The sequence below is a fragment of the Chionomys nivalis genome, chromosome 1, assembly GCF_950005125.1.
Source record: "Chionomys nivalis chromosome 1, mChiNiv1.1, whole genome shotgun sequence".
NCBI classification, from domain to species: Eukaryota; Metazoa; Chordata; class Mammalia; order Rodentia; family Cricetidae; genus Chionomys; species Chionomys nivalis.
In genome coordinates, this window is record NC_080086.1 from 173,462,722 (window position 1) to 173,476,431 (window position 13,710).

The following is a 13,710-nucleotide window of genomic DNA, read 5'->3' on the forward strand; positions in this document are numbered from 1 at the left end:
AACATCAAGTTATTCTAAACACATCTATGAACTCAAGCTTCTTGGATGCTTTCACCTGAAGTAATTCTCTTTTTAATTCTTCATGTGTCTTATTAGTTAGTGCTTGATACTCCAACTGCATACAGCTCACACACACACACACACACACACACAGAGACACACACACACAATCGTACATTTCATTCAGGTATAACCTCTTGAGAGAAGGTTCTGCGTTTACAACCCTATAAAACATAGCCTAACAGAAGGAGATACTTAAGTTTCTGGCTAGACTGGGGTGCGCAGTGATGGAGAATATGCTTAGACTGTGTGACCCCTGGTTCACTTCAGCACTACCAAGAAAAACTATTTAAATAAAATCCACACTGAAAAACTTGACATTAAAAAAAATCCAAGAAGAAAATCTTCAATATCACAAGTCCACAAATACTCCAGGGAAGCAAACTGAATCCTAAAGTCAAAAGTCCAGAAGAGACAACCAGCAGTGGAGCTGAAAACACCTCCATCCAAATCTCCCTTTGAGTCACAGCAGCATAACGCAGAATAGCCACAAGGTGGACGAGACTCAAATGTCCACCCACTACTGAACAAAATAAGGCAGTCATTCGAAGAGTATTATTTAGTCTTAAAAAAGGGGAAATTCTGGGGGCTGGAGAGATGGCTCCGAGGGTAAGAGCACTGACTGCTCTTCCAGAGGACCTGAGTTCAATCCCTAGCAACAACATGGTGGCTCACAGCCATCTGTAATGAGATCTGGTGCCTCTTCTGATATGCATGCATACACGCAGATAGAACACTGCATAAGAAATAAATAAAACCTTTAAAAAATAAGGAAATTCTGGCACATGCTACAACATAGATGAAACTTGAAGCCACGCCAAGTGAGAGAAATCAGTCACAAAAGGACACGTATTGCATAATTCCATTCATATGAAGCCCCCAAAGTAGTTACATTCACAGGAAGTTCAATAGTGGTTGCCTCCATGAGAGTGAAATGGAAAATATTTAATGGGCACAGTTCAGTCGGGAAAAATGAAGTGGTTTTAGTTTTTAAATTGTTGGCGTGTGTCTGTGTGTGTGTCTGTGCGTGCACACACACACACACACACACACACACACACGCCATAGTGCATATGTGAAGGCCAGATGACAACTTTTGGGAGTTAGCTCTCTCCTTCCCCTGCAGCTCCAGCATCAAACTCAGCTTGTCAGTCAGGTTTTTACCCTCTCAGCCATCCCACTAGACTGAAGAGTATCGTTTTGTTGTTGAGATGAGGGTTCCTGCAGCCAGGCTGGCCGGGAACACAGTATGTAGTCAAATCTGGCTTTGAACTCTCAATCCTCCTGCTTTCACTGCCCTAGCACAAGGGATGGCGTGCACTGCCATACAGACAAAAACAGGACAGTTCTGTCATGAATCTAGCAATGGGTGCATACAATGTGATTTTCCCTCCTATACTGGAGATTGAACCTAGGACCTCACCCATACCAGGTGCTCTGCTACTGAGCTACAACCCCAGGGTCTCACAAGTTACTCAGGCTGTCCTTGAATTCTTGATCCTACTGTTTTAGCCTCCCAAGCAGGGAGGATTACAAGTTATGGCAACACATCCAGCTAATGTAAATATTTTTAATACTTAAAATGGCAAATTCTAGGTTGTGGGCACAGCCCAGTGTTGTAGTATTTGCCCATGATGTTCAAGGCTTTGAGTTCTGCTCCTACTTTCACAAAAACAAGAAAAACAAACAAACAAAAATGGTATTTTTGGTTGTGTATATTTGGTCACTTTTTTTTTTTTTTTTTTTTTTTTTTTTTTTTTTTTTTTTGGTTTTTCAAGACAGGGTTTCTCTGTAGCTTTGGAGCCTGTCCTGGAACCAGTTCTTGTAGACCAGGCTGGCCTCGAACTCACAGAGATCCACCTGCCTCTGTCTCCCGAGTACTGGGATTAAAGGCGTATGCCACCACTGCCCCGCTCACAATTTTTAATGTAATATGTAATAAAATATGTAGTTCCTCATTCCCCTACAGGAAACCCCTTACAATGATTTCTTAAAAATTCTTCTAGAATCCTTTTGCAAATAAGAACACATAGTCTTTTCTGTCCTTTTCTTTAAATAAGCAGTAGATTATGTAAATTATATGCACCATTATACTCTTAACAGTATCTGCTTCTCCCACAAAGTCCTTCTTTTACTTCGCAAGTAAAAGACATCCACAGGCTTACAGAGTGAGACATTTCTTGGACAACCGTAACTTTTAGCCCCTACCCCCCAGGACACTGGATGACCACACAGCTTGGCTGGTACCTTCTTCTGGCCAAAGTCAATGAGGTTCTGCAGGTCCAGGTCATCTCGATAATGCACAATAGCATTGTTGATTAATTCACTCACTTTCCCCCGAGCCTGACAGAGACACAGTGAAGCAATCAGGACACAGGATTAATCCATAATTTATTAATTCCTTCAGAAATAACAGTAAACACAGACGGGCATCTGTGGCAGTTTGAATATGCCCCCTAATCTCAGATGTTTGAATATCAGTCCCTCGTTGGTGGTACTGTTTTGGGAGATGTGGGAGATGTGGCTTTGTTGAAGGAAGTGTGTCACTGGGGGTGGGCTTTGAAGTTTAAAAGCCTTGCACCATTCCCAGTGCACTCTCTTCCCTCCTTGTGGGTCAAGACGTGAGTCCTCAGCACCCTACCTCTGTCACCATGCCTGCTGCTTGCTGCCCTGTCTCCCCCTGCCATGGCAGACTTACCCCTCTGGATCTGTAAGCCCAATAAATTCTTCTCTAAGTTGCCTTGGTCGGGGTATCTTATCACAGCAACAGAAAAGTAATTTATATAACACTGTTTTGTCTTTTTGCTTTCCTTTTCAGATTTCTCCCTGTTTTATGGTCACAGCACAATTTGTAGGGCAGAAGGGCATTGCCGTACATACATACTACAGTGTGGTCGGAGGCCCAGGGTAGCCCTTCCCAGTCTTATGCCACGCTCTAACAGATTAGCACAGGCTTGGCATTCTCCCATCCCATTCTGGGTATTCACTGACAGCCACTAAAGTTAGTGAAGCCAAATGACCCTAAGTCCCTACCTAAGTACCAGCTCCCATCTTTCCAGCAAACTTAATCGTTGTCACTGTCTCCCATTCTGGCTTCCTTTTTTACACACTGGATGTTTCTATCACATCCTGTGGGCCATTAACTCACCAGCGAGCCTCATTCTGTCACAAATGCACTTTGTACTTTACCTTTCAAAGACCTTATAAATTTAATGAGAAGCCCTGCGAGCTTTGGTGACTGAGGGCATGCTAAGCTTCCAATCCTTGTTCATGCAGGATGAAGGGGGAGAGCCTGACCGTTAGAGAGATAAAACTCATGCTCTTTGCTCTTTAATACCAATGAGAAAGCCTAATTTAGGGGTCTTGGTCACTAAGTGGTATTAGTGACGAGGCGGTCATTAATTTCCCCCCAAGAGCGGGGGCAAATCACAGACTAAAGTTCAAAATTAGGGCAGCTACCAAAGGTCACGGTCATATCCCCTCAGATCATTTTTAATCTGAATCGGCCTTGAAATCTGACCTACCAAGGGAAGGCAGTTGGTTTTCAGGACCCATCCACTCTGGGGCTCAGGTGGGCAAGGGAAACATTGATCCTGACGTCACTGCTTTTCAGAACTAGCTTTCAAAATAATGCAGGGTTTGTCTACCTCTGCATACCAGTACCTCAAAATATCTATTGACAGCCGGGCGGTGGTGGCGCACGCCTTTAATCCCAGCACTCGGGAGGTAGAGGCAGGTGGATCTCTGTGAGTTCGAGGCCAGCCTGGTCTACAAGAGCTAGTTCCAGGACAGGAACCAAAAAGCTACGGAGAAACCCTGTCTCGAAAAATCAAAAAAAAAAAAAAAAATATCTATTGACTAGTGCCAGTAAGAAATGAATTTTGTGTTGCTTTTAGGAGAGCTTACTGTGCGGAGACACTGACCCCTAGTGGACACAAGAAAACTGCATCTCCTTAGACTTGATGCATCTTCTTTATTAAGGCAGAAGGAAAGGCTTGCCAGCTACAGATCAGCTCAAGACTACTCAGTTTCACAATTTCGTATCATGGTCTCTTTCTGCTCAACTACTTTTCCTATGGATTTTTGTGTATTCGTGTGTTGAGACAGGGCTTCTCTGTGTACCCCTGGATGTCCTAGAACTCACTGTAGACCAGGCTGGCCTGGAACTCAGAGATCTACCTGGGATTAAAAGGGCATGTGCCACCACACCTGGCTTCTTTTCCTGTGATTTTATCTCACAGCCTTATACTTTATTCCTGCTGACTATCTGTCAGTTGAGAATGGAATTCTGGTTCTCCCCACCCCCAGTCACCCAGGTTTCTGAGACAGGGTCTCACTAGGTGGAATGCACTACACAGACCAGGTTATCCTCAAACTCACAGTCATCCCCCTGCCTCTGCCTCCCGAGTGCTGGGACTAAAGGTGTACACCACCACACCTACCTACGTTTTTGTCTTCCTTTATCTTAAAAGACAGATTTCTCGCTATGTAGCCCCAGCTGGCCTGGAACTCACTAAATAGGCAATGCTGGCCTCAAACTCATGGAGATCCCCTGCTTCTGGCTTCCCAGTGCTAGGATTAAAGGAAAGGCTGGTTCTAAATGAGGCCTGTTGCCTCAGGACAGCCCACCTCCAAATGTGAGAAACGGGGTTCAGACCAGGCTTAGCCTTCCCTCTGCCTATGCATCTAGTTCAATAAACAGTTCTTGATTAAGAGTCTCTTCAAGTCTACGGTCCTGATGGCTGTTCTACTCAGTCATTTACCATTCACGTTTGCAGGTTATTTTAATGTCTCTCATGGTTATAGAATTTTCTTCTCTAATGGCATCTTGGATTGTCAAAGGAAAACGCCTTACTATCATGAGGTTCTCTTTAAAGAGGTTGATGTTAAAGGCCACTTATTCATCCCTAGGGGAACCTTTCAAAGGCTGGTACTTCCCAGGGGAGAAAGTGCTGTGGCTAATTAATCAGGAGTAGGAACTTCCCCTTCCTCCCTCTGGTACTGAAGAGGCCTCTAGGCTCCCAGTGTTACCTTGTCTGAGAAGACGAAGCCCAGGATGCCTGCAGCCAGCTGCAGCAGGAACACGATGGTGAGGCAGAGGGAGAACTGTGGCACACAGGCAAGACAAGAGACAGTCACTGCTCAGGGAAACAGCCCTTTCCAGGGCCAAGCAGAGTACTGAGAGGCAGCTAGGCTCTTCTCCACACCCCACCCCCCTCCAGCATGGCAAAGGCTATTGCCTCCAGGACAATGACGCAGAGGTGGCCACCCTGTGCTGGGTCACCCAGAGCACTTTGCGGTGAGCAGCGGCCAGCACTTAGAAGGTAGCACGCGACAGAACGGTGGCCGAGCGGTTCAGAAGGCACAGGGAGAGGAAAGCGAGGCCCTTCTGTGGAGCCTTTGCGCACTCACCGTCTGCAGAAGGCAGATGTTCTCGCGAAGGGATCCGATACAGCCACAGAAGGTGAGGAGGAACATAAGGACACCCACCACGATCAGCAGGATGGCAGGGTCCACCGCCAGACAAGCCAAGGCTGCTTCTGGGAGAGAGGCTGACACTCAGCTGGAGCCCAGTGCCCTCCGAGGGGGCTCCCAGGAACGGATGGGACGGGAGGGGTGTACCCACACTGTTCTTCCTGCACTTAGGGGAGTCTCCTTCCCTGGTGATGATTATGAGAATGCAAGACCTTTCCCAGGGAAGAACAGAAAGCGTGTAGAGAAGTCCTGGCGTGTAACCGCAGGAACTGGGGAACAGGCTCAAGGCGGGATGGCGGGAGCGGGGTGGGGGCCGCACTGCCACTCCAGAGATGAATTAGAATGACACTGGGCTCACAGCTGGGTGGACTCCTAGAGACTCCGCAGAGGAATCCAGCTTGAGTCACTTCAGGGTAAGCTAGCTAGGGAGGGCAAAGTCCTTGACTGCTCTCTGCTTCCACAGACTTCTCTCCAAGACTTAGCTCACGGGTAGGTAGATCTTGGGAGAGGGACGGGGGATCAGGAACGCCCAAGTGAACCGCCAGTCCGAAGTGACCCAGGGCCAGGGCAGAAGCAAACAAGGGCACAGTGAGAGTGTGAGAGGCAGAGGGGGTCGGGGAACCCACCTGCGTGCTTCATCAGCCTGGCATAGACACCCACAGCCACCATGACCATGGAAATGACCTGTGGGAAGAGGCAAGGAGTCAGATTGAGACTGGGATTGAGAGAGCTCTGGACACAATGAAAATCCTGCTAGGAGGGCAGGGAGGACAGCTCTCCTGGGGTCCGGGTGCCTGCCCCCAGTGACGATGCGAATGCTGCTTTACCTCCGCGAGAAATCCCCAGTACCGGCTCCTTCATTCTCTGTGACACCATTATCTCGTGAGACAGAGAGTGTCCCCATTTCACAGGTGCAGAAATTAAGATAGTACAAGTTTCATATAGAATGGAACAGTGATTAGAAACACAAGCTTCCAGACAGGCTTGGGGGTATAACTCTCAGCACAAGGCCTGGGTTCGGTCACAAGCATCAGAACTTCATGCACATGCATGCGCGCGTGCGCGCGCGCGTACACACACACACACACACACACACACACAGTTGAAACAAAGCATGGCCTTCTGAGAGATTCAGATAGTTAACCCTATTTAGGACAAATTTCTGAGTCTCAGTTGATTCCTGCATGTGAAGCTGGAATTAAGGACAAAGAGCCAGGTGTGATGGTTTATGGCAGTCAATCTCAGCATTTAGGAGGCCGAAATGGAGAATTAAGAGTTCGAGGTCAGCCTGTGTTCCAGTGCAAGAGCCTGCCTCAAAGGAAAAAAAATTTTTTTTTATTTGTGTCTGTGTGGATGCGCACTGAAGCCAGAAGATGGCGTAGGTGATCCTTGGATCCCTTGGCACTAGAATTACAGGTGTCTGTGAAATGCTTACTGTAGGTGTCCTCTGAGTTACAGCAATCAGCTTTCTTAACCACCGAGCCATCGCTCTAGCCAAAACTTTAAAAATGAATACTCATATTTCTTTTTTTTTGTTTCTTCTCTCACCACCCCCAGGAAAGGTTTCTCGGTGTAGCCCTGGCTGTAATGGTGCTTGTTCTGTATACCAGACTCCTCAAACTTAGAGATCTGCTCACCTGTCTCCCAAGTGCTGGGATTAAAGGTATGAGCCACTATGCCCCATTGAACTTGTATTTCTTTTTTTTTTTTTTTCTCGAGACAGGGTTTCTCTGTGGCTTTGGAGCCTGTCCTGGAACTAGCTCTGTAGACCAGGCTGGTCTCTAACTCACAGAGATCCGCCTGCCTCTACCTCCCGAGTGCTGGGATTAAAGGAGTGCGCCACCATCGCCCGGCTTTGAACTTGTATTTCTTATATCTTAAAAAATGTTTTAGGGGCTGGAGAAATATCTCAGTAGTTAAGAGCATTTGCTCTTGCAGAGGACCTGGGTTAAGTTCCCAGCACCCACATAGCGGCTCATAAACACCTGTAACCCCAGTTTCAGGCAATCTGGTCCCTTTCTCTGGCTTCTGAGGGCAACTTCCATACATGCAGGCAAAATGCTCATACACATAAATAAAAATAAGCTAATTTCAATGGTTGCACTCATTTCTTCATTTGCGTATGTATGGGCTCACGCCACACCATACACACGAAGGTCAGAAGACAGCCTGCAGGAGTTGATTCTTTCCTTCCAGGGAACTAACTCGGGTTGTCAGGCTTGGCACTGAGCTATACCCGCTGACTCATGCCGCCAGTCCAGAAAAAAATATTTTTGTAAGAGTTAAATAAAATAATGTTTGGAAAGCACCTAACACAATTTCCGACATTAAATATCCATCACCAGTGTGATCACACAGGGATTGTGCAAGTCTGAATTCTAACCCACCTGCATCAAAAGGCAGGGCTTCCAGGCAGATAGATGCGGGCTCTAGCTCTCCAACTCCCTTGGAAGCCAAGGATAAAATGCACACGGACACAAAAGGCAGGAGTGTGTGTGATTCCTGACACTACCTTGGCAAGGAATCTTTATTGACTCCGGTGCCAGCGCGGAAGAATACAACCTAGGCCTGACAAATGTCATGGCTTCTCCCTGTGAGAGCAAACCCATTAAAGGTCCCCAGAGGCTTTTAATCCCTGGACCTCCAAGAGTGCCTGGTAGCCACAGCTCCCTGATCAGCTTCAAGCCCTGTTTCCAGGCTGGTGCTAAGCAGCAGCTGACTGTCACCATGGCAATAGATGAGGCCAAGCTCTGGCAGAGAGAGTTCTTAGTAGCAGGGACTTGACCAACTCGGTAAGGAAGGGCATGGCAGTTAGACCCCCACATTCTGCAAGACAAGAATCAGCTGGAAAGGGCCATTTGGAGGGGTCTTCCATGAAAGAAGGGAACTGGGCCCCAGGACAGGTAATAAAGTCAAACTAGTCCTCTGTGGAAAAGGTATGTTTTCATTTGGCACTTATTTCTGAAAATTCTTTATTATTTAGTGAGTTAATGGCTAATCCTGGATTAAAAATAGGTCTCTGGAACGCTTTTTTTTTGTGAATCCACAGCTCTTTCTCCTTGCTCCTTCATCTGGCCCTTCCTCTGACTCATGCCCAGCATTACCAACTGGCCTCCAAATTTGTGTTTGTGCATCCACAACCCTGTCTACACAAACACACACACACACAACCGAAACCTGGCCCTTCCTCACTTTGCTCCATATATTATCAGCCTTCATATTCTGCCCAGAACAACAGGACAGCTTACAGAGCCGAATGTGGAGCTGGAGGTGCCAGCTGACTCTTCCTATAGCATGGCCAGGCGAGGTAGGAAAACCATAGGTCAGTCGCCTCCAGGTATGGAAGGGTCCTTTGACAGTACGAGTAAATGTCTCTGACCTTTAAAACTTACCACACCTTGGCCGGCAGATGGTTCAACAGGCAGAGACACTTGCTGTGCCGTACCTGGAACCTACTCCACAAAACCATCCCCTGACCTACACACACACACACACACACACACACACACACACACACACGCGTGCACGCGCCTTTTGTTAGGGTTTCTATTGCTGGGACAAAACATGACGGCCAAAGAGCAAGAAAGGGTTTATTAGGCTTCCACTTCAGCATTGTTGCTCATCACTGAAGGAAGTCAGGACAGGCAACTCAAACAGGGCAGGATCTGGAGGCAGGAGCTGATGCAGAGGCCACCGAGGGGAGCTGCTTGCTGACTTTCTTCCCCTGGCCCACTCAGCCCACCTTCTTATAGAACCCAGGACCACTTGCCCAGGGATGGCGCCACCTATCATGGGTTGGGTCCTCAATGGTCACTAAATGGGAAAACACCTTCCAACGGGATCTCATCGAGGCATTTCCTCAGCTGAGGCCCCTTTTCTCTAATGACTCTAGCTTGTGTTAAGTTGCCACACACAGCTAGCCAGTACAGCATGCAATTCCCTCGTCGCTACACATAACTGCAGTTCTGAGTACCATTTTACTATGAACTGAATTAAAAACAAGTATCTATTCCGTGTTTCTGTTGCTCCCAGTCTCCTTGCATGCTAAAATGTTCTAGACTGGATAACTTTGTACAGGGATCAAATCAGCAGGTGTGATGGTGCACAGCCGTAATCCCAGTGCTCTGGAGAGAGAACCGGGAGACTCAGAAGTTCAAGGTCAACCTTGGCTATGTTATAAGTTGGAAGCCAGAATGGGCTACATGAAACCTTATTTCAACAAGAGAGAGGGGAGAGGAGGAACAGAAGAAAGGGAGGGAGGGGAGAGCGGCAACATATCATAGGGCAACTTAATTCTCTCCATGGGCCTGTAATTACAACAGTAGCTCTGTCTACTAGAGTAAGCAGAATAGCATCCCCCAAAAACAATAATGTCCTAATTCTATGAATCTATGAATATATTATCTTACATAGCCAAAGAGACATTTTGCAAATGTGATTTAAGATTTAGAGACAAAGATTACCCCCCAGGGCCCAACATGATCACAAGCAGACCTTATCAGAAGGAAGGAAGAGGGTCAGGTTCAGAGAGAGAGGTAGAGCAGTGGAGGTACCATGGACCGCATCACTCCAACCATGGATGCGGTGCCATGGATGTAGGCAGCCTCGGATGCTGGAGCAGGAAAGGTCATCTCCCGCAGAGAACACAGGAAGGAGCATGGCACTGCTGACACTTGATGACAGCCCAAGGAAGCTGGTTTTGGACTTTGGACCTCTAGAAATGTGAGAGATCAAATTTGTGTTATTTTAAGCATTAAGTTTGGGGAGACAGGATGCAATACACTGTTCAAATCCAACCAATCAGCTGCTAGTATAAGGTACTGTGAGGACCTACAATCTGTGCGTTATCCTGGAGAGAAAGCAAGAGCATCTGTAACTTAGAGCGATGGTTCACAACTCCACCTGCCATAGAGTCACCTGGGCACCTGGGAGTGGAGGAGATACCTCAACTTTTAATGTCCTCACTGCCCTGCAAACCAAATAGTTTACAATCTCTGGCAAGGAGGCCTAGGCAAGCATAGTTCTGGAAGAGTTCCAGGTGATCACACAGGGCAGCCAGCTTGAGGACTTTGAAATCTAAAGTGCAGCCAACCAGGAATGTAAAGTTGGAGCTAGGTTACGTTAAAATCAAGACTGAGGCTTGACTATTATTAGTAGCTCACGTGATCACTAAGGATGCCCTTTCTCGGAGCTCTCCAGACCTGCATCTCACCGCTTTATCTCCCACACTTCTGTTCTTGCCCTCACTTCCCTCCCTGGATCCCTCAAAGCTGCTGCCATGGCAAGGTGAGTGTTGCCGATATTAAGAGCATCAAATTTCAAAGCTGAACAGAACTTCAGAACCAGACCCTTACACTCACCCCTAAATACAGAGGAAGCTAATGAGCAGAAGGGACATTTGGTCAAGTGTATACGGATGCTGCGGCGACGTCTGAACCCAGTGCAATTTCCTACCTCATTCTAGTAATCTTTCTAGGGTATCAGTCTTTGCTACAAAATCTCCATAATAATGACTTCCTTTCAGGAGGACAGAGATAAAGTCACTGCTCTTCTCAGAGTGGGTTTTCAGACAATGGATAGAATGAAGCCTGGTTAGAAACTTTTAAAAGCTAGGTACCATTTTCAAAATAGCTGAGTCTAGCTTTTACGCAAATTTATACTCCTGAAAAGCTGCCAGTCAAATGATATAAAATAATTTGTATGCACCAATGTGCATATATATATATATATATATATATATATATATATATATATATTCTTATATACAGTGAGTTATCACCTTGGAATGAAAATGGTCATCCCCTGGGCTTCAGTGAGGAAGGGCTAGTTTAGGACCAGAGCAGAAATGTATTACGAAGAACATCGAACAGGTTGAGTCAGAAAGTAAGAAAGTATTCAGCCATAAAACTGGGGCAGGGGAGAAGGCTCAGTGGGTAAGAGGATTTGTCATGCAAGCGTGAGGACCTGGGTTCAGATCCCAGCACCACGTAAAAGCTGGGTATGGCTAAGTGTGCCTGTAACCCCAACACTGGGGAGCACATAACTGGAGAACTTGTTGATCTGCCAGCTGTGTCGAAGTGCAGAGTTTCACATTCAATGAAAGGCCCTATATCAAAGAAACTGGCAGAGAACAGTAGAGGGAATCAGTGTCTTCCTTTGGCCTCCACATGGGCACTCACACACAGACGCACGCACGCACACGCACACACCACAGTAAAAATTCACTTATTGGTGAGACACAGGCACCAAGTGAATGAGCCACCAAAGGCCAAAGCTAGAAAAACTTAAGCATCAAAATAAATAAGCATGGGGGCTGAAGAGAGAACCCAGGCTTAGTTCCCAGTAACCACTCTCGGTGACTCACAACTGCCTGTAACTTCAGTTCCAGGGGATCTGAAAGCTCCTCTGTTCTCTTCAGACATTTACCCTCACACGCACATACCTACACACAGCCATACACACATGCACGTACACATACACGTAATTTAAAAATAAAAACTAACTGTATTATGATCCACAGTATAAAATAGATTATTTGTGCATCTTTACTGACACAAACAAAGGACTTAGTAAGTAGACAATAGCTAATAAACGTAGGTATCAAAGAGGTAGAACACAGCTCCTTGCTGCTAAGTGTGCACCGGGCATAGTCTTTCCCCAAAGACCACAGCACCGAAGAGGAACAAGCAATTACACACCATGGAAACCGACCCACAGCACCTCAGGCCCTCCATCAAGGTCAGCAGCAAGAGGGATGACGGTGATGAATCACTGAGATAATACAAAGTGAGGAAAACGTTACTTTGCCACTGTGGTCTTCCCCTCAAAACCCACAACCCCACGAACACCATGAGCAAGATAATGGGCAGTTCTAATACAGAGATGTCTACAAAATACTACAAAAAGACCCTCAGCAACCTTCAAGGCTATCAAAAACAAGTTTGGGAAATGTCACAGCCAAGAGGAAGAAAATATGGCAACCAAATGTGATGCAGTATCCTGGAAGAGAGAGGTAGGGAGTCTAAGGGAGCCTGACTGAAGTCCAGAGCAGGACAGCACTGGTGCAACAGACACAGCATGCTGACGTTAGCATGGAAAAGCCGGTCTTAAAAAGCCTCTTTAAATAAGGGCTGGTGAAAGGGGTCAGGGAGAAAAGGAGCTTGCCAACAAGCCTAGGACCTGAGTTCAAGTCCTGGGGCCCACATGGTAGAAGGAGAGCGCCAACTCTGGCAAGCTATTCTTTGATTCCCATACATGTGCTGTGACACACAAATACCCACACCTAGACATACACATACACACAAAATGAGGAAAAATAAAGGCAGAAAATATTTAAATAAAAATCAACCCACCGGGCAGTGGTGATACATACTAATCCCATCATTGGGGAGACAGAGGCAGGTGGATCGCTGTGAATTTGAGGCCAGCCTGGTCTACAGAGTGTGTTCCAGGACAGGCTCCAAAGCTACATGTAGAAACCTGTCTTGAACGCCCCCCTCAAAAAAATTAATTTTTTTAGTTTTTAAACTTAGTTTTTTGGGGTAGCATCTTCTATTGAATTTTTTTTCACATAACGTATTTTGATCATGTTTTTCCTCTCCCCAAATTCCTCCCACCCAATGTTATGTTCTCTCTCTCCCCGTTTCAAAAGGACAACAAAAAACCCCAGAAAAACAAGAAACTCAAGAAACAACAACAAAAAACCCCCACAAAACCAAAAGTCAATACTAGCAAAAGACCAACAAGCAAAAACAAAACACCCACAAAAACAGTACTGGATTAGTTTTGTGCTGGTCAGCTGCACCTGGGCACGGGGCCTGTTCTGAACTGTGGTTCATATACTCAGTGAGATTCCACTGGGGAAAACTGGCTTCCCTTTACCAGTGGGTATCAGTTGCAGATAATTTTCCTGTTAGGGGAGGGGCCCCAATATCCACTTCACCCTCTTCGTGCCAGGACCACATAGGATTTGAACCTGTACAGGTCTTATGCATGCTGCCAGTCTGGGAGTTCATATATACGGGCCCTGCTGTGTCCTGAAGTTTCCTTGGAGTCCTCTGTTAGCGCTGGTTCTTACAGTCTTTCTGCCTCCTCTTTTGCATCTTGAGGGGAGGGATTTGATGGCAGCATCCCATTTAGAACCCGGTGCTTCAGTCCCTCACTCTCTGCACACGG

The 13,710-nt window shown here is 46.5% G+C and overlaps 1 protein-coding gene across 5 annotated transcripts in view; it reads right to left on the bottom strand.

Moving 5' to 3' along the window:
- The window catches only part of Tspan33 (tetraspanin 33), a 31,051-nt gene that overhangs the window by 8,339 nt on the left and 9,002 nt on the right, over positions 1 to 13,710 (bottom strand). Inside the window, exons 1-5 of one of the 5 annotated variants that reach the window (XM_057789459.1) lie at positions 10,030 to 10,241; positions 6,162 to 6,219; positions 5,473 to 5,600; positions 5,092 to 5,166; positions 2,308 to 2,403 (exon numbers count right to left, since the gene is read on the bottom strand). In XM_057789459.1, the coding sequence (XP_057645442.1) occupies positions 2,308 to 2,403; positions 5,092 to 5,166; positions 5,473 to 5,600; positions 6,162 to 6,219; positions 10,030 to 10,194 (522 nt within the window). In that variant the 5' untranslated portion in view covers positions 10,195 to 10,241. Of the gene's footprint in view, positions 1 to 2,307; positions 2,404 to 5,091; positions 5,167 to 5,472; positions 5,601 to 6,161; positions 6,220 to 10,029; positions 10,250 to 13,710 lie in introns of those variants that run through there. The other 4 variants (XM_057789422.1, XM_057789431.1, XM_057789449.1 and 1 more) reach the window with 4 other exon arrangements.